Here is a 22,820-nt window from a genome sequence, read left to right on the forward strand (position 1 = left end):
AATACCTGATTTCATATAGTATTGTGGAAGTACCCATAAAACTTGTCCTGTTTAACCCCAGAGGACTGACCTTGGAACCATGGTTGTGGGTAGGACCTGCAAAGTGATCAATTTAGGACTGATATAAGGAAAAACTTCTTAACAATTAGAATTGTCCAAAAATAGACTGCTTCAGAAGATGGTGGACTATATCTGACTTTCTACAATACAGTAGTACAATTTATCTATAGGGACATAAAATTTTAAACATAAATGAAATTTCCAAATTGTACTTTTCAGTGTCAAGGCTTTTAAAAAATATTAAACAATTTTTATGGCAAGCTCCCTAAAGTGTACTCCTACCTTCTAAAAGTGAATATAATGGATATAATTTATTCCCTTTTTATTTTTAGTTCCAAATTTTCTCTCTCCGTCCAGCACCTCCCTCATTTCATTGAGAAGTCAAGAAATACAATACCCATTATACAAATGAAGTCATGCAAAACATATTTTCACATTAGCCATGTTGTGGGGTGGGGGGGGGAAAGAAAAATAAAGTGAAATAAAATATGCTTCAATCTGCTCCCAGAGTTCATCAGTTCTCCCTCTGGAGGTGGATAACATTTTTCATTATGAGTCCCTTGGAATTGTCCTAGATCATTGTATTGATAATTTAATCTTTTTGGATGGCATAAAGTCTTTATTAAACACATCAGTTTTGGCACAACTTAGCATAGTGAGAAGAGCCCAGGACAGCAAATCAGAAGATCTTAGTAAAAGTTCTGGCACTTCCTCTGCTCCACCATATGACACTGGACAATTAACCTCTTCAAGCTTCATCTTCCTTGTCTATAAAGTGAGGACGGGTATTTGAGACCTCTAAGGTACCTTCCAATTCTAAACCCATGATGCTATGACTTGTCATTTTTTAGCTAATGCAAGGTCTTCATAAAAATATCAATTGAAAGGTAGCTTAGTGTTGGGAGAAAAGCACCAAATTTTAAGTCAGAAGATAATAATTATTGTTATTATTGTTAATAGCTAACATTTATATGGCACCCCCTTACATACCAGGTACTATGTTAAGTATTTTACAAATATTTCATTTGATCCTTACAAAAATCTTAGGAGGCAGGTGCTAGTATTATCACTATTTATAGATAAGGAAACTGAGACAAACAGAAGTAAAGTGACTTTTCCAAAGTCAGAGTAAGAGTCTGAGGTTAGATTTGAACTCCGCTCTATCCTAACTTGGTGCTTTATCCATTGCACCACATAACTGCCTTAAGATTTGGGTTCAAGGTCTGGTTCTTCCACTCATCTGACATAGGACATTAGGCAAGTGAATAAACCTTCCCCAGTGTCAATTCTCTTATCTATGAAATCAGTGTCATTATACCCATAACCTATCTCACAGGCTCATTGTGATGAAAGCACTTTCTTACTTATTATTGCTCATTTTACTAGACAGTGGTGTACTATGAGGATGTCAAGGTATGGAATGATAAGATATCTATTCTATGAAAAGGCCCCAAATTGTTGTACTTTGTGAATTTGAGATTCTGTTTTTATTTTTTTCTATCTCCTTATAAATAAGGCTTTTAGCTATTACTTCTTGTTTTCTTTGTATAAGAAAACTATATGTATAATATTTCCTTCATATAACTAATAATTCTCTCATAAAAGGAAATCCAGAATCTATTTTTAAACCCAGAAAAAGAAGTATTCAAGAAACATCAATACTACCAGTATTCCTGCTTCTGGACTTCAAAGATCATGATTTTTCCTCAATTTGAGAATGCCTTCTCCCAAATAATATGGTTTCATAGATTGCTTTAGCCAAAAAAATACATCACGTAAGTTGCCAACTCTCTAGGGATGAGCCATTATTAACTTAGTTAGGCTGGTCTATAGACAAGAGACACAGCGCTTACACTTGGGCCTTTCTAGATTTGTAAGGGCTGCCAAAGCATTCACACCACTGACATTGTCTTTAAGAACTGAGGGTCACATTCTCATCATAATGAGGGATACAGAGGAAGAAATGAGTGGAAGATTTTATTTCATAATCAGTAACATTTCTAAAGGCATCAAACAGTGAAGTTCAAATATATTTAACTTTAAAATACAAAAAAATTCTAATAGGTGTAGACTAAAAGTTATTTCTTAATTAGCTGCTTTCTCTCCTTCTATTAAAGGGAAAAGCTTTTAAGGTGGCCCCTTAAGTGGTCCGATTAGGATATCTTTCCCTTGAGAATGTGCAATAAAAGTCCAGTATGACTTGGTATAATTCCATATGATTCAGAGCAAAAGGGGATATGGTCAAGAATGGGCCAAGGATGTTGCTAGGTATGATACAAAACTTTCTAGCTTGCATCCTTTCTAATATCCTTATTTGGAGATTTTACATATCTGTCTAGTTCAGATTTTACTACAGTCATCTCCTCCCTTTCCACGTAGGGTTGCCCTACATGACCAGGAGGGTATGATGCTAATGCTCCTATTCACATGAAGGAGGTGATAGAGCTAAATTGTTTCTACAGTAAAAGAAATTGCTACTTTCACAGTAAATCCATTTCATTTTAACAGTGGACAAAATGCTCTTCCTGTAAGATGTTGAGAAGCTTCCAAACATTTAGAATTCAGTAATACCATTAACCAGAGTTTTATAAAAGAAGGGTTTGTTCCATTTACTCCCCTAAGACTCCAAAATTAAAACATCTACTAGAATTTTCACATTCTATTTAACATTTTGCATTCAGTATTTAATTTAAGTATTAAGTATTAAATATTTTGATCTAGTTTGTACTGGAGAGCCTTAAAGTCTATGCAATGACTGTCATTTTTTTTTCTTTTGTACATTATGAGGTCATCAACTATATTGTGACTTTCTGATGTTCAAATTCTGTCAGTCTAGAAGCAGAACATCAACATCTCTGTCTTACTCAATGAGCAGGAAGATTTGAGCAGAATTTGATGACCTGGGTCTGTGTCTCAGCACATCTGAGAGGCTCAGCAGATAGAAACTCAGTGGCCCTGAAATCAGGAAGATTGGAATTCAGTTTGACCCCAGGCACTTACTAGCTATGAGACCCTGGACATGTCACTACACCTCTGCCTCAGTTTCTTCAACTGTAAAATAGTGATGATAATTGTGTACCTATCTCCCAAGGTTGCCATGAAGATTGATTGAATAAGATAAATAATTGTAAAGTTCTTACTTAGCATGCCAAGTAGTAAATATTTAATAAAATGTTTTGTTTTCTTCCATGGGCATGTCACAACTTTTTGGGATCTCCTTTTCCTGCTCCATAAAATGAAGGGGTTAGATTAAATGAGTGCTAAGGTCCCTGTGATCTTATGGTCTCTGGCTTACACCACATTATTCTATAGTTTCATTTTTACTTGTCCCATAGGACATGTAATTCTTTACTAGAGAAACTTGTTCTGGCTCTGCCTTTATATTCCTTTCACCCAAATTAGCATTGTTTGAGTTCATAGGACAGTGTAGAAATGTGCCCATATCTAAGCATTTTTTTATTGTATACATCCCATTCATAGTGGCCCCAGACATTTAAAAGTGCAGCAACATCAATCAGACCATTATACAGTTTACCAGAGAGTAAACTCTTTGAGGTTAAGGGCCATGCCTTTTTTATGCTCTGGAAAGTTCCACTAGTACCCAATAAACTCAATAAATATTGACACTAAAAGATAGTTTGTAAACATAACTGTCTGTCACCCTGCAGGCATAAAAATATACACTCAGACTCCAAGCCCCCAAAGGAGTTTACAATGTAATTTAATTTGCTCTGCATACTATCTTGCATACTAGAGCATGTAGACTGATGAATAATAGAATTTTAGAGTGGAATGGATTTCACTGGCCATCTGGTGCCACCCATACCATACACAAAAGAAACCACTAGTATAACATACCAAAAAAATGATCACCTAACCTCTGATTGACCACCATTTAAGAGAAGGAACTGAGACAGCTATCCAGTGGTTAGAGTACCGGCCCTGGAGTCAGGAACACTTGAGTTCCAATCTAGTCTCAGATATTTATTAGCTGTCTAACCCTGGGCAAGTCACTTAATCTCAATTGCCTTAAAAAAAAAGAGGGACCTGCCCACTCTAGATAACTCATTCCACTTTTCTATTTCTATAGCTCTAATTGTTAGGAAGTGTTTCCTGACATCAAGCCAAAAATGTTCTCTTTGCAACCACTGTCCATTGCTCCTGGTTCTGCCCTCTGGGGCCAAATGGGAAAAGTCTATTCCTTTCTCTACATGGCAATCTTTCAAATACTTGAGGATGGATTTGAAAGCCTAAAGCATTCTAGGGATGGAAAATGTCAAATATCTACATAACCAGCACACATTCTGATTGAGTAATAGGTGGCAGGTGCAGTTCATTGGTGAATAAAGATTGAGCATTCATTTACATGGTATATATTAAATCAAGCCTATCTCCAATGGAAAAGGAAAACCACAATTTGAAAAACATCTCATCCATTTTATTCCAGGTCTTGGAAAGATAGATTAGTCACCGTAACATCATCCATTTAAAGAAAATGAATCTTTCAAGAAGACTCCTTACTTGACATATCATTCTGTTGAGGTTAATCAACCTTTTCGAATTTGTTAGCAACTTATAAGTAAGCCAGGGAATGTGCTGATATGAACCAAACCACAGAGAAAGGAACTAAATTCATTAGAAATAAGCAGAGTTTTCTCATTATTAACACCATTTTCACTTTCAGGAAGAAAAATGAAGGACATTAGCTCTGAGAATTAAAAGCTTGGCCTTTAGCGATTCATTATTCATAAATAATACATCATGAATTATGCACCAATTTCATTTTAATAAAATAGGTAATAAAGGAACGAGGACAACTGAAATGAACAGATGTTCCTGGAACTTGTATTTATTTGCTTCAAATTATACATTAAGTGTTTAAATTAATCTGGGCCTCCTTATGTATAAGAAGAGGATGCCACCCTCAATACAATACTCAAAGGGTATTAGAAAGGTTGCCTGCCAAATATGTCTTACAATAGCCAACTATGTTGCCTGGAATTCCCACCATTTAAAATACTCCTTTGGACTGAAGTATTCAATTTCCAGAAAGCCTCTATTAAGATTCAATTATATTACCTAGAAAGGATAATGTATCAAATCAGGAGTTTCTTGGTCATGTGTAGGGAACTCTCCATTGAGAAAAGTCCCCTCACCAAATTCTGCTCCCCTCGTCTAACCTGTACCCCAATTTTCCACCTTTTACACTGGGAATTTTAATCAGATCAATACTACCATTGTTTCTCCAAATGGTTTGTTGAATGATTCCCCTGTGACTCAAATCACCATCCCTGTGAGTTACCAAACGAAAATATATTTCCCTGGCTACCACTCCCCTAAATAGGATCACACAAAGCTGGAAAAGCAACCTTGAAGTCAAGTCTAATCCCATCATTTTATAGATGAAAAAATAACTGGTGACCAAAGTGATTAAGTTACTTACCCAAGATCACACAGCTAGAAAGTATCTCAAGAAATGCCACTAATGGATATGAGAATAGATTGAAATGCTAAAGACAAAATTCAATTACCATTTTGCCAAGGGCAACTTGTATCAATAAGCAGGTATCTCTTAAAGATAATACATGACTAAGCGCCTTGAAAACATGGTAATAGAATAGCCAATAATATCTTTCCTCCCATCTTTTCTTGCATTTAATATTTTTCTCACTTTTTTCTGCATATAGAAATTATAATAAATCTACAGAAAAATATTTTACTTCATTGAAATATAGTTTTGTTGTTATTAATATTGCTATTTAATTATTACTTGTTTTTAAAAAAGAAAATAAAGAAGATATTAAGAACAGCATATAGTTTTAGGTGTGGGATGGGGTGGCATATTTTTGTAAATAATTCTTTAATGAACTCTCAATATCAATTTCTCAAGTAAGCAAAAAGAAGCTAAAAGAGAGTAGCCCTTCCAAAATTATTTTTAAAATAAAACTTAGGTGGTCACTATAGAAAGGCCTACTTTGTTCTTCAAAAATATCCAAAGGTAATAATACCCAATAATGACTTTCCTCTACTACAAAATGAAGATAATAATAGTACCTACCTCACAGGATTGTTGTGAGGATTAAGTCAGATAATATTTTAAAAAAGCATTTATCACAGTGCCTGACAGAGAGCAGTGACTAGACAAATGCTTATTCCCTTCCCTTTCTAAATGCTTAGGTTCATCCATGTTCATATGAAACAGACATGAGGGTGGGGCACTGAGGAAGGGTTGGGAACTAGCCTTGAGATTGAAATTGTAGTGAGGAGACCTCACCCAAGTCAGTATTTAACTTACAATATTTTCCCTTTGATAGCAGAGAAATAGCTTTCAACATAACAGTTGATGTGAACTAGGTTCAAATATGTATTGTTGAACCAAGCAAAGCTGAGGAAATTGTTAATGGATCATAAAACTGGTTTCATTGTATATAGCCTTCAAAAAATTGACAAGCTAACTACACACACACACACACACACACACACACACACACACACATACATATATATGGATGTATTTCTAAATAACCAACTTCCAGTCTCAGAATCACTTGGTTCCAAGTCACACAATATAATTTAGATCTCTCTTTAGAAACTGAGAAACTATAACTATAAATAGTCAAATTAGAATTGTTTCTATTCTGAAAATGTAATTTATCCCCAAAAGGTCTGGGGATACTATGTTTTCTCTATAAGTATGGCAGGGTTTTTTGTAAAAATAATGTAGGATGCACTATATGTTTACAAATGATCCAACACTTCTTTGCAGGTCATCACTGATGTCTTTGCAGAGTTTTTGTTTTGTTTTGTTTTGTTTTGTTTGTGAAACCTATATATGAATTTGTCAGTGCTAAGGGAGCCACCATGTACCCTTTGGACATCTCTATTCTAAATGAAAGGATCATAAACCCAAGATTCCCCCAAACCTAGGAGGCCAAAAGGCTTCAAGAACCAAGGTAACTTTTGGTCACTGTAATTATTAAGGTCTTTCTTTATGGTGTCATTATTGAAATGACCAATATAATATGTCTGGGTCTCCTCTGATAAAGCAAAGGAAGCAATATGAGCACCTTCAGGACAAGGGTTGTGTTGTTTCTGTTTTTATATTTTCAGTACCTGTTATAGCACCTTACAAATAGCAGGTGCAAAAAGATGTTTGTTGGGTTCAATTCAACTGGACTTAGTCAATGATACTGACTGGTTTGACCAAAATTAGATCAAATAATCCTTGAAACCATTCTGCAGTCAAGTATTTAAACTAACCAATACCAAAAAATGAATTTAAAAAGTACAAGGTAACATTTCTAGGGCATTGGGGGTACAAAACCAAAAAACAGTTCCTGCCCTCAAAGAACTCATATTTTACTGGGCCAGTTCAATACATATGGAGAAGGAAAAGTGTATGTTTTCTGTGAAGACAGAATATTTTCAGAAACATTTCTATAGCAATCTTGTAGAAGTACTCAAGCATTTCTATGTCCTAATACTTTTGTCCCAATGTTTGCATTAATACCAAGCCCTTCAAAGTCACTGATTCATAGGCAATACTTTGGCTCCATGTGCATTAATGTAGGTGAGAAGAATCTTGGCTCTCTGTTCTATCACATCAATAAGTTTTTCAATTCCTTGTCGACCTCCTTGGCTTTCCCAATAAACTTTGTCAAGAAACAAAGATTGAAGGAGCTTCTCCCTTAAGTGCTGACTCTTCAGAACTGAAACTGCAGATTCAGGAAACCTGAAAAGACAAAATGACATTTCAATCTAGGACTTATTTAGAAGGATTATAATCTAGCCAATAACTCTGTGTATCATTGATCCATCATAAATCATAGTACCTAATTGTGTCATTATGAAACAAACCATTTAAGTCACTGTCATACCACTGGCATGTCTTTTAAAAATGACATATTAGGGGCAGGTAGGTGGCACAGTGGATAAAGCACCGGCCCTGGATTCAGGAGGACCTGAGTTCAAATCCGGCCTCACACACTTGACACTTACTAGATGTGTGACCCTGGGCAAGTCACTTAACCCTCATTGCCCGCCCCCCCCCAAAAAAAAAGACATATTAGAAAAATGTCATCAAATTTAACTGAATTTTCAACATCACTCATATTTTGATATTTGGGTATATTTCCATATAGGCAAAGTGAAGAACAGAATAAGGAATCATTAAAGTTTCTATTAGATGGCTTGAATACATTTCTTTCAACATCTATTTTGTTTTATCTATGGTGATAATTTTCGATTGTCAGGAAGAATGAGTGTGCTTATAGGCCATCAGTTAATAGTAGGCCAGGTAGTTGTATAACAAGAACTATATTAACACTTTAAGCACATGTATTTTTCATGGATGCTAGATACAGAACTAATATCCTTATAAGGGACTCCATATAGGGGCCCTCTACAACTTCCTCAAATCTAAACCGAGTGTGCTGAGAATGGCAGTCTGTTTACTAGAATCCATGAAGCATCTGTTTAGCGACCCTATGTGTGGAAAGGCAGGTAAGTTGATCCTCCTGAAAGAAAGGACAAAAAAGATCTCTCATTTGAGAGACCTGAGAATGGAAGGAGTAGGATATTAAATGTGGAAGTCTATACTTACAAACAACTTTAAGCAACCTGGAAAATTTTACTGTAAAAGTGAGCGGCTATATGGTTAAATAAAAATTTCATGCAGTGAAGTATTAATAATCCATGATTTGTTAAGTCTATAGATATTCAACTAATTTAATTGTAGCAGAAGGGTAGTCATATGAGAAGAAATTGTTGCAGTCAGAGGAGGGAGAGAGGAAGCTAGCCTTAAAAATAAATCTAATCTTCCCAAAGGGAAGATATTTTCTAAAGGGAACAATGTTTTCTAAATAAAAAATAGTATGTGTTTCTTGATTTTTTTCAAATGATTAATGAATCTATTCTATACATAAATCTTGAATAAATAACCTTTACATTTTTCTTTTCAGTGCACAAATTAACATATTTTTAAAGAGTTTCCATTTTAAGCTCATTCTTCACATCTGAAAGTCTAGTTCTAGTGAAAGAGACAGCTGAACTCAAGATGGATGGTCCCTAATGATGTCTTCTGGTGACTATTATTTCTAGAGAGACATAACTTAAGGAGGCATTTAAGGAGACCTATTTATTATGTAACCTCCTTCCTAGTGGGCATTTGCACTAAGTGCAAAGGATGACTTGGGTGCAGTAAGGAAGAAAAACCACTACATACCAAACCTTCAGCCTTAAGTCCACAAAAAGATTTTCAAGATGTAGACATTGATAAAGCAGGCTATGTGGAGAGTCAAGATGGGATTTTAAATAATATTATAAACATAGAATTACCTTAAATTCCAAGTGTTTTTCCCAAACCCATATTCTCCAGGGTATTATACTTCAGAAGTGTCATTAGCAGAAGACTGAACAAGAGGGGCATTAGTAGCTCTTCCTTGTGCCACATATCACAATAAAAAGAGTACTATATTAGAATTGGTTATCTCATTCTCTGCCACTCATTAAGTATTTGACTTTGGGAAGCTCATTTAACTTCTCTGAGCCCCTGTTTCCTCATCTCTAAAACATGGTTAATCATAATCCAGTGTCTGTTGCAGTGATTGTAATGACAAAATGTGATATAGTAGATGTGAAGATTTCCAAAAATATGTATAATATACTTACATTTCCATAGTGCTTTATGAGTTTTAAACATGTATATGTAACATGCATCTATATTATTTATGCATGATGTATTTATATATTATGTTAAATAGTATTTGTACATAATATATTGTATATATTTGGCATTATGTATTAATATGTTATCTATAATGTCTGCATATATGTGTACATATGTGTGTATAACAAGGTCAATGAGAGCTTTGGATGACAGCAGCCATGTCCTGAAGCTAGCCATAATTGCTCCCAAGAGCTAATTTTAAAATGTTCATAGCAAACATTTACACCTTGGAAATTGACAAATGTTCAAATAAGGGCCTGATTTATTATTTTGTTGATTACCTAGACTTAAGAAAATGATAGAGAATATATTAGTAATGAAATTAAATTGAAAAATATATCATACATACATTTTTTCCTGAAGACCTGATTATTAAACATTTACCAGCACATCCCTGAATAATGATATGAGTAGCTTCTTCAATAGGCCAAAATCTATAATTGTGTTACTTCTACCAATATAAATTGCAACTACTCTACAACTTAGTGGATAGTCTTCAAGAGGAGTTAAAACTAAGCAATTCATCTTCCCACTTCCACACTAGGGATGAAATTCTCCAAACTTAGCTGGAACTATCTTCATACAATGGCAATGCCTTCTAAAGATAAAGGTTATATATGACCAGAAAAAGGTGTTGGGTCCATCATATTGTTGGAGGTTGAAACTCCACAACATCTGTTATATCTGATCACTTCATTCTACTCACATGATTACCATCTCAGTTCAGGCTTTTATAGGCTGGATGACTGTGATCAACTCCTAATCGATCTCCCTGTCCCAAGTCTTTCCCTATTACAAGTCTGTCTTCCACAAAGCTGACGAAGTGATGTTCCTCAAACACAGATCTGACCTCATCACTCACCTACTCAACAAACTCTAGTGGTTTCTTATTGCCTCTAGGATAGAATATAAATTCCCCTATTTTGGCTTTTAAGGCCTTTCACAATCTCCTCTGCCCTGACCTACATTTCCAATCTCATTATTCATTATTCTCTCTTCTTTACTCTTTGACCCAGCCAAACTAGCCTTTTTTCTGTTCCTCATATGGTACTCCATTGCCCATCTCAATGCTTTATATTTGAACTATCCCCAGTCCTAGAATACACATCTTCATCACCTCTACTTCAAAGAAGTCCTCCGTTTCTCTTCCTTCTAGACAAAGCTTAAGCGCTACCTTCCATAAAAAACCATCCCAGCAAGTGCCAGTGCCTCCACTTCCTAATTACTTTGAATGTAACTACTTTGTATTTTATGCAAGGTATAAAAGACAAAAGATATTTATTTTTTGTTTATCCTGTATATTTATAATACAAATACTTATATATGCAAATGGCATATTCCTGAACAGAATATATAATTCTTGAAAGTAGGGATTGTTTCATTCTTCATCTTTGAATTTCCTGGTGTTTAGGACAGTGCCTGCAATGTAGTAGTCACTTAATAAATGCTGACTTGATTTGATATACAGGTTGAGAATGGGTGAAAGGGCTGTCATTTGCATTGATGGAAGGAGTACTCAGACAAATGAAATCACTGACCTTTGAAAAATGACAATATAGCAGTAGCTATAAGGTGGTAATAGAGACAATTCCTCTGTACCTAGCTTTTGCTCTACTTAACACTACTTCCCTAGCTCCAGCCTCCTTCCCTAAGAGATACAAATTATATTTCTGTTAGAAGTCAAGCCTAAAGCCTAATTTCTCTCAGCTTTGCTACTTCTTAGCACTAAAAAGAGTATGAGCTCATTATTATTATAATCCAAAAACTTACTCTTTGATTCCTTCTAATAATTTGAAATTTAAATTATCTTCACTTCGGTCAAAGAAACCTTTATTGTCTATAAAGACCAAATGCCTTGGGTCATGCTTTCTTTGAACAATGTGTGTTAGCTCCATAGTATCTTGGTTATCACATTTCCTCTTAACTCCCTTCTGACCACAGGCATCCTCCTTCCGAGGTCGGAATCCGCAGCAGTTTACATCTAAGCGGTGGTAGATCTGAAAATACAAAGATGGAAAAAATAATAATAAGCCAGGCTACTAAATGTCACCAACATTTATGAATACCAGAAGAGTTTTACAAGTGATCAGGGCTATGTTTTATTAGGAAATGGCTCGCCAACATCAAAGAGAATAAAATAATTAAAGGCATCTGCCAGAGTAAATTCACAGTTTGGTAAACCCATGATTCAGCCATCACTAGCACAGCCCCGCTAGAAGCTTCATGGTATAGTGGATAAAGAGCTAGATTTTGAATCATGTAAAACCAGGTTTAAATACAATTCTGACCCTAGGCAAATCATTTAACCTCAATGAGCCTTGCTTTCCTCATCTATAAAACTGGGGTAATAATATTGATACAGTTGTTTTGAGGCCCTAATAAAATAACATGTAAACTACTTTGTGACCCTTAAAAGCACTCTATTAGTATTACCTAGCTCCAGCTTATTCTAATATAACAAGGCCAGATCAATCAGCACAACTTAGCATCTCTGTACTTTACACAGAAAGTCCCCATTGAGAGGGATAGAAGTTGGAATTCAAAACTTTAAATAAAATGTTTTTATTTTTTAAAAAAAGTCCCCATTGATATAACATACAGATATACGTCCAGAAAAATACCTTGCTTTATTCCTAGTAACAAATGATTTCCAGCTCCCAAAGCATAAAATTTTCAGTATAATTAAAATTTAATAGATAGCAGTATCACAATGAATAAAACATTGAACTTAGAACCATAAAGGCCTGCCTCTAACATATGCCAGCCTTGGGGCCATGAGCAAATAAGTCACTTAAACTCTCTGAATTTGTCTCTACATCTGTAAAATGGGCAGAAAGGGAGAGAGAAAGGCACTGATATCAATACATGATATTAATACCCATCTCAAAGAATTGTTTGAGTTTCAAACGAGATAATGTCTGTAGAGTGTTTCAAACTTTAAAGCTCTCTCTAAATGGTATCTATTATTATGATGATGCTTAAAATTAGATACTTCCCAAAAACCAAGTAGACATTTGTCTGGTGGATTGTGTAATCTACACATTTTTTCCCTTGAGGAGAACACTTATGAGGAAGACAAACAGTAGTTCTCACCCCCAATATTCTCCCCATCTGTTTTGTGACAAGGGAACAAACCACTTAAACCCTAAGATGATTACTAGTAGCACCTCAACCCAAATTTCTCTTAGCCTTGCTACTTTTTAAACACTGAAAGAGTATTACTAGGATGATAGTATTATATATTCAGAGCTGGAAGGAACCTTAGCTATCACCTAGTCCAACCCTTTTGTTTCATAGATATGCCATGCTAAGGTCACATCGTCAAGTCAACAGTCATTTATTAAGCATCAATTATGTTCCAGGAACTGTGCTAAGCAATAGAGACACAAAGAAAGGCAAACATACTCCCTGCTCTTAAGGAGCTTACATCTAATAGAGAGACACGTGAGACTCTCACAGGTAGGATTGTAGTTTTAAACAGATATCTTTTGATTCCAAATCCTTCCTTTCTACTGTACCATGTTGCCTTCCTAGTACTATCAGCTTAAATTTGAAGATATCCGTAACTTCATCTGGAAGCAATACAGAATGGAGCACTAGACTGTGTTCTGGACTTGTGGTCAGATGCATAGGTCTGAGTTCCAGTTCCTATTTGTATGTGTCATTGTATATTGCATCAAGACCAAGAATATTAGAACCACTTAAATAAGTTCATGATCACTCCAAAAATCCACACAGGAAAAACCAAATGGATAAAGAATACTTTTAACCAATTGAATAGATAACCTATTGAGATTGTCCATCAGCTTATATAGCTTAGAAGAGTACCATAAACAAACAATAAATTGGACCCAAACACGTACAAAAGGAAGAAAATGGACTGGATTATTTTCAGGAAATTAAAAGTTGTTTTGTTTTGTTTTGTTTTTTTAATGGTGCCATGCTACTCATTGAAAAAACGGTCTACTTTTTTTTTCCTGCCAACATTTTTCCAGAGTTGAAAAGAGGCGATACCAAAGACTTACTTAGCTTACTTGGTAATGTTATCTAAGGTTGATCACCATCCTCCCATTTCTGTTTTCTCTCCTTCCTTGCTCCAACCCTACCATCCTCACCACTCTTTATTCTGCCTAGAATAGGCAGTGAAAGGCTTAGCCAGTCATAGTGAGCTAACTCTGTAATGATGCTTAATTAAGAATGATCCACACACTAAAAAGAGAAATGGTACATGGGGAGAATTTGATGCCTTACATGGCTATTTACATACATACAGCTTAGAGCAAACTGATGGTAAGAGAAGCAGATGTTTCAAGTGAGTTGACCATAAGAGTCAAAAGTTTCATATAAGAGTGTCATGAGTATGATCAAAAGAACATAGATATGCCTAAGCAGATAAACAAAAAGCCAGGGACCTGCCCTGCATGTGGGCAAGAGTTCAAGAATCTGTCCTGGAATTGATAGAAAAGCAAGTCAGCTGCCACAAGGGGTCATAATGAGGGAACAATGGTTTGTTCAAAGGATCACATGTGCTAACAAACTGACACAAAGGTCATATCATATAGGCTTACCCATTATTGCTTTAAAGGGAATAATTAAGAAAATATTTTGATAAATTCATTGAACCCCTTCTACAAAACCAGAAGTTGTTTTACATAAATAATATTTTGGCTATATCTTAGTAAAAAAAAAAAAAAAGGAAACAATCTAAAATGAGACAGTATCTAGAAGCCATTGCTATAGTTCTGTTAAATACGGGGAGGGGTAGTGGAATGAATCCAGAAATCTGGACCTCTTTCAGCCCAATTCCTTTTCCTCACATAGGCATTAGCTAAGAAATATTATGAAGTTCCCATACAATTCACCCAGCCTTTCTTTCTGTACACTTCTAGATATAAATTCACTGATGTAGTACAAATGGTCAAACCTGTCTGCAAGTCAACAACTATAGATTTTATATCCCTCAGTAGATTTTTAAGCATTCTGAGGACAACGTCCTACTGTGACACCTCCTACCACAGGCTGAACATTGAGCTTCCTATATCAATGCTGCTGACTGACGATTATCGCAGACTCATGAAAACACATTTGCATTTGGATTATTTTTCTCTACACTACAATTGCTAACAAAGATGTGCCTATAAAGAGCTTCACTGGCATTAAATAACAATCACTCTATAGAATATGTCCCATTTCTCAGTGAATGGGTATTTATTCTACCAATCTATTTTCAAACTGCATGAAATCAACTAAAATTGGAGATGGAAAAGATCTATTTGGGTACTTTTTTCTTTTCCCTTGACAGCAGTAGGTTGTTTCCTGTGGTGTATTTTTTAAGTGCTTTGTCCAATCTAGTCCTGAATGACTCAAAAGATGATGCTTTCTTCCACCATTTCCCTTGGCAGGCTACTGCAGTCTGACTCTGTCAGACCTCACTATTAAGAAATATTTTTGTATTGAGCCCAACTTTCCTTTTGCAAACTGTTATCCAATTAAATTTAATTGGACCCGTTCACATAACCAGTAAAATGAAAAACCAAAAAATTATTCCAAAATAAAATGTTATTTTATATACACATATATGTAAACATATACACATATATACATGTGTATATATGCCTACTGTTATATACTGCTTTTATACGTGATTACATATACATATATGTATATATACACATATGCATGCAAATAATTATATAAATGTACATGTAACCACTTATAAAGGCAATATATAACAGTAGATATGTAAACACAAAGAGATTGCTCTATTTAAATATAGTTATATACATATAGATATAGACAAAAGAGACTTTAAAGTCTTTGTTTCAAGTCTTGCCCCTGATACTTATTAGTTGTGTGACTATGATCAAAACATTATGTCTCAATGCCCTGAGGCAATGTTACAGATGAACAACCCATTTGCAATGGTGGAGAGATATTCTATACTGGGTATATACTATAATAATAAAATCACAGGTCAGACCCCTAACTCCCCCCCAAAAAGATAAGTGTTTATACGTTTGGAGTTCCTTTGGAACAGTTCCTGCTCTTCTTTGTTATTCTCTTGAAGAAATGATAAATAAAGCCTTTGTTCTATTGCCATTGTCTAGACAACTAATAACTTGTGCCTCTACTCCCTCTCTACAATTCATTTTGGGGGGGGCTTCCTAATTTTTTTTTCTCCCAATTCTTCTCAGAAATCCATCTAGATCCTTCCATTTCCATTCATAGTCAGACTAAAAATAATCCACCCTCAACCCTCTAATCCACTCCTTAAAGTTTAGTGCCTCTCTGGCTGCCAGTTAGTGGAAGAACATTCTGGAGAAACTTCTGCTTATTTTTATAAGGGCAAGTTCAGCTTTATAAAGTCTAATAGGGCAACTCACACTGATACAGAAGTAGACTGCTCATGTTGAAACACTCCCATTTTTGACTGGTGCATTCCTAAGCACTGTAGTTCATGTCTGCATTTCTGTCGTGGTGGTAGTTAGGTAGTTGTCCCCAAAGGACGTAGTATTTAGGGAAGGTTCTTAATTATTATTATTATTTTTAATGAAACGGCTTCAGACTGACTATCAAACTTGAGGAGAGTTCATGATATAGCATGATGAAATTCCAATGTCTTCTCACTTCTTACTTTTTTGCCCATTGTAACCTGCTATATTCATCCATTTCTCATCATTTTAGAAAATGTATGGTTTAAGCATTTCGCTAACTAAAATTAACTCAGAAGGATCCAGGTATTTCTGCCAAAGTTTCTGTTCATGAGGATATTTTTAGACAGATTTACTTCTCCTACCAAAGTATTTTTTTCACTCTTTCCTTTTTGGTATCATTACCCTTACAGCTCAGCAAGAAAACTTTCCCAGCTGGTTATTTAAGTTAGGCCTACAGAATAAAAATAGAATGGCCCAAACTTTTAGAAGGTCCATAAATATCTGAAATAGACCACCTTATTTTCTAGCCCTAAGAGCTATACCCCCATATATACCCTGTTCCTTCTTCTGGTGCCTGTTACACATTAAACCATGATTATGTCTACCCAAGACAGCTCTAGCCAAGTGATTATGTTACTTATAGTCTATCTCATTTTCCAGCAAAAATATTATGAAACATTGTTTTCTTCATAACCAAACTCATTCTCACTGGGTCCCATATCTGAATGATATCTGAATGACTAGTATACTACCAAGGGCAACTGAAAGCACAATGGATAGAGTGCTGGGCTTAGAGGCAGGAAAAGTCTCTCTTCCTGAGTTCAAATCTGGCCTTAGACATTTACCAGTTATGTGGCTCTTGGTAAGTCAATTCACCTTGTTTTCTGCTTCTTCTTCTTTTTGGGGGGGGGGCAGGGCAATGAGGGTTAAGTGACTTGCCCAGGGTCACACATCTAGTAAGTATCAAGTATCTGAGGCCAGATTTGAACTCAGGTCCTCCTGAATCCAGGGCTCTATCCATTGTGCCACCTAGCTGCCCTACCTTGTTTGCTTCAAATGGCAAACCACACCAGTTATCTTTTCCAAGAAAACCCCCAATGAGCTCAAAAAAAGTTGGAGTTGCCTGAACAAAGACAATAATGAGTGGACTACAGTTATCAAAAATCATTAGCTAAGAAAGAAGTACCATATGAGACAGTCATTCACAGACATTTTATGTTTTCTTCCACTACATTACCTGAACAGTTCTGTGCTTAACACCCTCGCCATCTTCCTCCAACTTCTCCATCACAACTTCTACCTAACCCTCTGGTTTTCTTAATAGCAGTGAACTCTTTGACTTCACTCTGATTCTGCTTAAAATTCTATACTACAATTTGAACCATATCTTTTTTTTTTCTTCCTAAAGTGTGTCCATACCTTCTGGGACTTGCTAAGTATCCTCAATCACCATCACTCTTCAGTACTATCCTTATAAGCCTACAAACCTAGGACTTTTTAAGAAGTTTCTTTCCTCTCCTTTCCTTTCTGTCATGCCTATGCAATCCTGAAACAAGCAAATGTTCGCTTTTTTTTTTTTAACAGAAACACTCATTCTTGGTCACGTGAAATTCTATGCTTAGTGTCTCTTGCCCAAAAATAATTCTCCAAAAGGGGCAGCTAGGTGGTACAGTGGATAAAGCACCAGCCCTGGATTCAGGAGGACCTGAGTTCAAATCCGGTTTCGGGCACTTGACACTTACTAGCTGTGTGACCCTGGGCAAGTCACTTAACCCTCATTGCCCCACAAAAAAAAATAATAATAATAATTCTCCAATGCCTGTAGATAATTCCTCACAGGAAAGGATAGATTCCTCAATCTGGAATTTCACAAATTACCTCCAACCTACATTTTCCATCCTTTTTACTCATATATTGCCCTAAGTGAATCCTCCCAAAACACTAGATATGCATGGTCTCTTGAGTCCACCTTCTACTTTCTCCCTGTTTCTGCTTGAAACATTCACCCACATCCTACCTCCATCCTAAAATGACATCATTTCTATCAACCTAAATACCATGTGGCAGGGCCTGTCTAAAATTCTTTCTCTTCCTTGAAGACTCCCTGATCACTCCAGTTCCCCTCTTATATCTAGGGGCACTTATGTTGTCCATTCTACTCATTTAGTATTAGGTACACATAACCCACACCTTATAACACAATAAATTTCTATGTCTCAAACCTGTAATGACTATCCTTGCTCCCTGACCCCACATTCATTCATTCTCCACTCTTGGAATCACTTAACTGTCACCTATTTGCTTAAACCCCAATTCAAGCCCTGGGCCTACACAATTAAAGGAAAGTCTAAAGATTGATGAATCTGCAACTCAGCTTGTTCAGTCTCAAATCAGATTGAATGCTGTCTTACTCTGGCTTTGTACCCCAGGTCAGATAACTTGGCTCTTCACTTGTTCCTTTGTGACCAAACTCCTCCCTCTTACTTTCAATGTGATGTAGCAGAAAGAGAGCCTGGCATGAAGTCAGGAGAAACTGTGTTCAAATCCCATTTATGGGCCTCAGTTTCTTCATCTATAAAATGAGGAGGAAGTGAACTAAATTATATCAAACATCTTTTTCCAATTAAAATTGATGATCCTCTGATAAGAATCCTCTGAGAATCACTTCTCAGGATTGTTGAATAGACTGAATGTAAAGTATTTTTTAAAACCTTAAAATGCTATATATGTCTTAACTATTTATTTATATAGAGGCAACCTTAGCAGAATAGAGGGCTAATCCCAGAGTTGAAAAGACCTGAGTTCAAGTCCTGTCTGTGTCCCATGGTGGGTATGTGAACCTGAGGTTACTTCAGTTCTCAGAGCTGAAAAGTTGCTGACCTGCCCTGGTAAAGGGCATTGCCTCACTGGGAGTTCCCTAGCTGTATGACATCTCAGATCTAAACCAAAGTATTTTTGTACTATTATTACTATCCCACCCCTAATCATAAGTTACCTGTTCAATTCCCCACCACTTATAATCAAGCCTATATTCCATAGGACTAGATCCCTTGATTTCTTCTTTTTTTAAAAATAATAATAAACATTTTTATTTAAAGTTTTGAGTTCCAAATTCTATGTCTCCTTTCCTTCCTCCCCCCCTCTCTACCTGAGGTGGTAAGCAATCAGATATAGGTTATACATGTGCAATTATGTAAAACATTACCATATTTGTCATTTTGTACAAGAAAACTTGAATAAAAGAAAAAATGAAAGTGAAAAATGGCAGGTTTCAGTCTGTGTTCAATCGATATCAGTTCTTTCTTTGGAGGTGGGTAGTGTGCATTATCATTAGTCCTTTGGGATTTGTTCTTGATGGTCTTTCCACACAGTAGAGCCCTGTCTCTGAAATACAGGGCCTAGAATTTTATTTACCCTTGTTTTGCCCAGCCAGAAATTCCTGATACCAACTGTCTGTCTGGATCTCTATTGTTATCTGTTGTCGTGCTTTAGATGTGTCACAGAAATCCTGCCTACCCACCATGGGACCTCCCTCACTATTCCCTACTCATCTCCAGATTGTCAAAAACACATACTTAAGCACGTATGTGCTTACCTATAAGCCAAGAACTGTCACAGGCTATATCCCAGATACGTTTGTGCCTGAATACAAATCCTAAAATGTAAGTATGCCATTCCTATTTCCCTATTTGAGACCAAAATAATCAGAAACTGATATTGTTATGTGCCCCCTCAACACACACACACACACACCCTCTGACTCTGGTGCTGAAGCTGTTCCTACCACCCCAAACCCTCTCTCTTTCACAAGCAGAGACAATTGGAAGCACAGACCACTTTCAATAAGGTATCACATCAGGGCAGCTAGATGGTGCAGTGGATAGAGCACCGGCCCTGGAGTCAGGAGTACCTGAGTTCAAATCTGGCCTCAGACATTTAACACTTACTAGCTGTGTGACCCTGGGCAAGTCACTTAAGCCCAATTGCCTCACTAAAAAAAAAAAAAAGAAAAAAAAAGGTATCACATCCACCAGAGCTTCAGTCATCCAACAGTATGCATCATTATAGTCCTTCCAATGATGCTATCACCACTCCCTAAAGATTGCTCCCTGGACTCAGCACATGTTCGACCTGAGGGTTCAAATCATCCATAGAGTTAAGCTGACCTCCACCTAGCCCTGGGCTCCATTCTCTCCACACTGCCAAAAGTTTCTAGTTTCCCAGCAGAAGTCAGAAAGGCTCCCTCAGCTTCCCAGGATCTTGACCTGAATAAACACTGTCCTTCAAAACACAAATGATTCACACTCCACAGACCCAGTAACTAACTCCCCATGGGCAATACTATGACTCACAGCCCCACCCCTTTTCTGCATCAATTAGTAAGTATTTAGGAAGAACCTGCTTTTTGTCAGGCACTGTTCTAGGCACTGGGAATTCAAGGCAAAGAAGGAACCCAGCCTGACTGTCAAAAAGCTTATTCTTAGAGGGAAGGAAATAATTGTACCTATAAATAGATACAGCATAAAAATAAAGTGAATAGATACAAATATATGCAAAGTAGTAAGAACAATACAAAATTGGGGCAAGGTCTTGTGAGAGTAGTTATTAGGTACAAAAATAGTAATAATGCTAATAATAACTAACATTTATATAGTTCTCTAAGATTTGCAAAGCTCTTTACCATATATTACCTCATCTGATCTTCAAAACAACTCTATGAGATAAGTGCTAATTGTATCCATTTTATGGATGAGGGAACTGAGACTTATATACACTCAGGTAACTAATTTCTCTTTCAGCTTCTATATTTTCCTTCTTCTGTCTAACCAGGTCACAAACATCTAGGATCTTGCTTCAGATCATGTCTATTCCACTGATTGTCTGCCTTTATATCAGCCACTTCCTTGGACAGCTATGGGCCCCCTTTAACTACCTTCCTCTTGTAGGGACCAATTTTTAATTGGGGAGTGTTAGCTAAGCGGCTCACCGCAATATTGAGGCAAGGAAGGAGACAGGCAGTCTCCCTCAAAACAGAAAAGGATTTATTTTAACAAAAACGAACTTAAAAAGCATACACACACACGCACACACACACACACACACACACACACACACACACACAGAAACAGGATCAGTAGGATCAAGGGAAAGGAAATAAAATGGGGAAAAGGAAATCATACAACCTGAAAAAATACCACCGCCCAGGAATCAGCTGAGAATACACAGCAGAGCTCCTGTCGCCTTCCAGCTTCCCGCTAGAATGGCAAATTCTCCTCCCCCAATCCCAGCAAACCCCACACAGCCCCCAGCCAATTGGCTGACCACTCTGACAGTCACATGACTGCCCTCACTAGGCTTCCAATCATTATGTTTCCAGGCCCATGTAGGCCTCGGGGAGTGGTGATGACGTGAGGTGCCAGCGTCATGGCAACGGCTACAACCAGTGGATGGAGCACCATGCGGTTTGCGGAGCCCCAGGCCAATACACACCAAGGCATAAAAACCTCAAATAACAATTAATTCTTTACACTCTCAAGTCTGGTATCCCTACATCATTATAAGGTGGCCTGGAACAGATCTCTCACAAGAACTTAACCCTATCACTCCACTTAGTAGAGTAACCAAACCGGGCCACTTTCTGTACCCTATTGTCATCCTATTTGCTCCTTTCCTCATCTTTTCTCACATCATTTCTTCAACCTAAAGAAGTCCTTCCATTCCTTCAGGGATGACTGCAAGGTCCTACCTCTTCCCTAAAAGTTTCCACAATCAAGTTAAATTTTTCTAGGGGAATAATACACACACAAAATATAAGATAGATAGCAAGTAATTGTCACACTGAGAGTACAGAAAGGAAAGCCACACTACCTCCTATAGCCATATCTTGGGGCCATCCCCCTAGGAATGCAGGCCATTCTGTGATGTGCTAAGACCACAAGGTCATTGATTTAGAGCCGGAAGGGAACTTGGAAGCCATCAAGTCCAATCCCTTCGTTTTACAGATGAGGAAACAGACTGAGAGAGGTTAAATGTCTTGTCCAGGGTCACCCATCCAGGAAGTATCTTAAGGCCATAATTTGAACTAGATCTTCCTGAGTCCAACCCCAACATTTTCTCCATAGTACCATTTAGCTACCTTCTAGATGGCATGGAAAACTATCTGAATAATTACATGTATATATGTATACGCATATATACATGTATACGCAGTCCATATATGTATGTGCATACTTACACACATATACATGTGTATATGGGTTTGTGTGTTGACATGTACATGTATGCACATGTACATATACAACAAGGATGGTCAAATATGATGAGGTAAAACGAGTGTCATAGTCATTTGATCTACATTCAATTGCCAGGCAACCCTCAGCTTCCATCCATTGTCCTCCTCTGCTTGGAGTTCACTAAATAGCACCCATTCTTCTAAACATTATCTCTTCTCTAAAAAATGTCACAGTTTGAAACAAAAACAACCTCCCACATTCTTGAAGCAGAGACATTTTGTTAAAAAGCAGTAATATGTAAATTTCCCTAGACCCAAAGCCTACTCCAGTGCCTCATCCCACAGTGAGGGTGACCCAAGGATTTCA

The 22,820-nt window shown here is 36.7% G+C and overlaps 1 protein-coding gene across 1 annotated transcript in view; it reads right to left on the reverse strand.

The window, feature by feature from the left end:
* Nucleotides 1-4,893: 4,893 nt before the first annotated feature.
* The window catches only part of GASK1B (golgi associated kinase 1B), a 45,816-nt gene continuing 27,889 nt past the window's right edge, over nucleotides 4,894-22,820 (reverse strand). The window contains exons 3-4 of the mRNA XM_043972987.1: nucleotides 11,558-11,784; nucleotides 4,894-7,792 (exon numbers count right to left, since the gene is read on the reverse strand). Coding sequence (XP_043828922.1) covers nucleotides 7,585-7,792; nucleotides 11,558-11,784 — 435 coding nt within the window. The 3' untranslated portion in view covers nucleotides 4,894-7,584. The remainder of the gene's footprint in view (nucleotides 7,793-11,557; nucleotides 11,785-22,820) is intronic.

The sequence above is a fragment of the Dromiciops gliroides genome, chromosome 6 (assembly GCF_019393635.1).
Source record: "Dromiciops gliroides isolate mDroGli1 chromosome 6, mDroGli1.pri, whole genome shotgun sequence".
Lineage (NCBI taxonomy): Eukaryota > Metazoa > Chordata > Mammalia > Microbiotheria > Microbiotheriidae > Dromiciops > Dromiciops gliroides.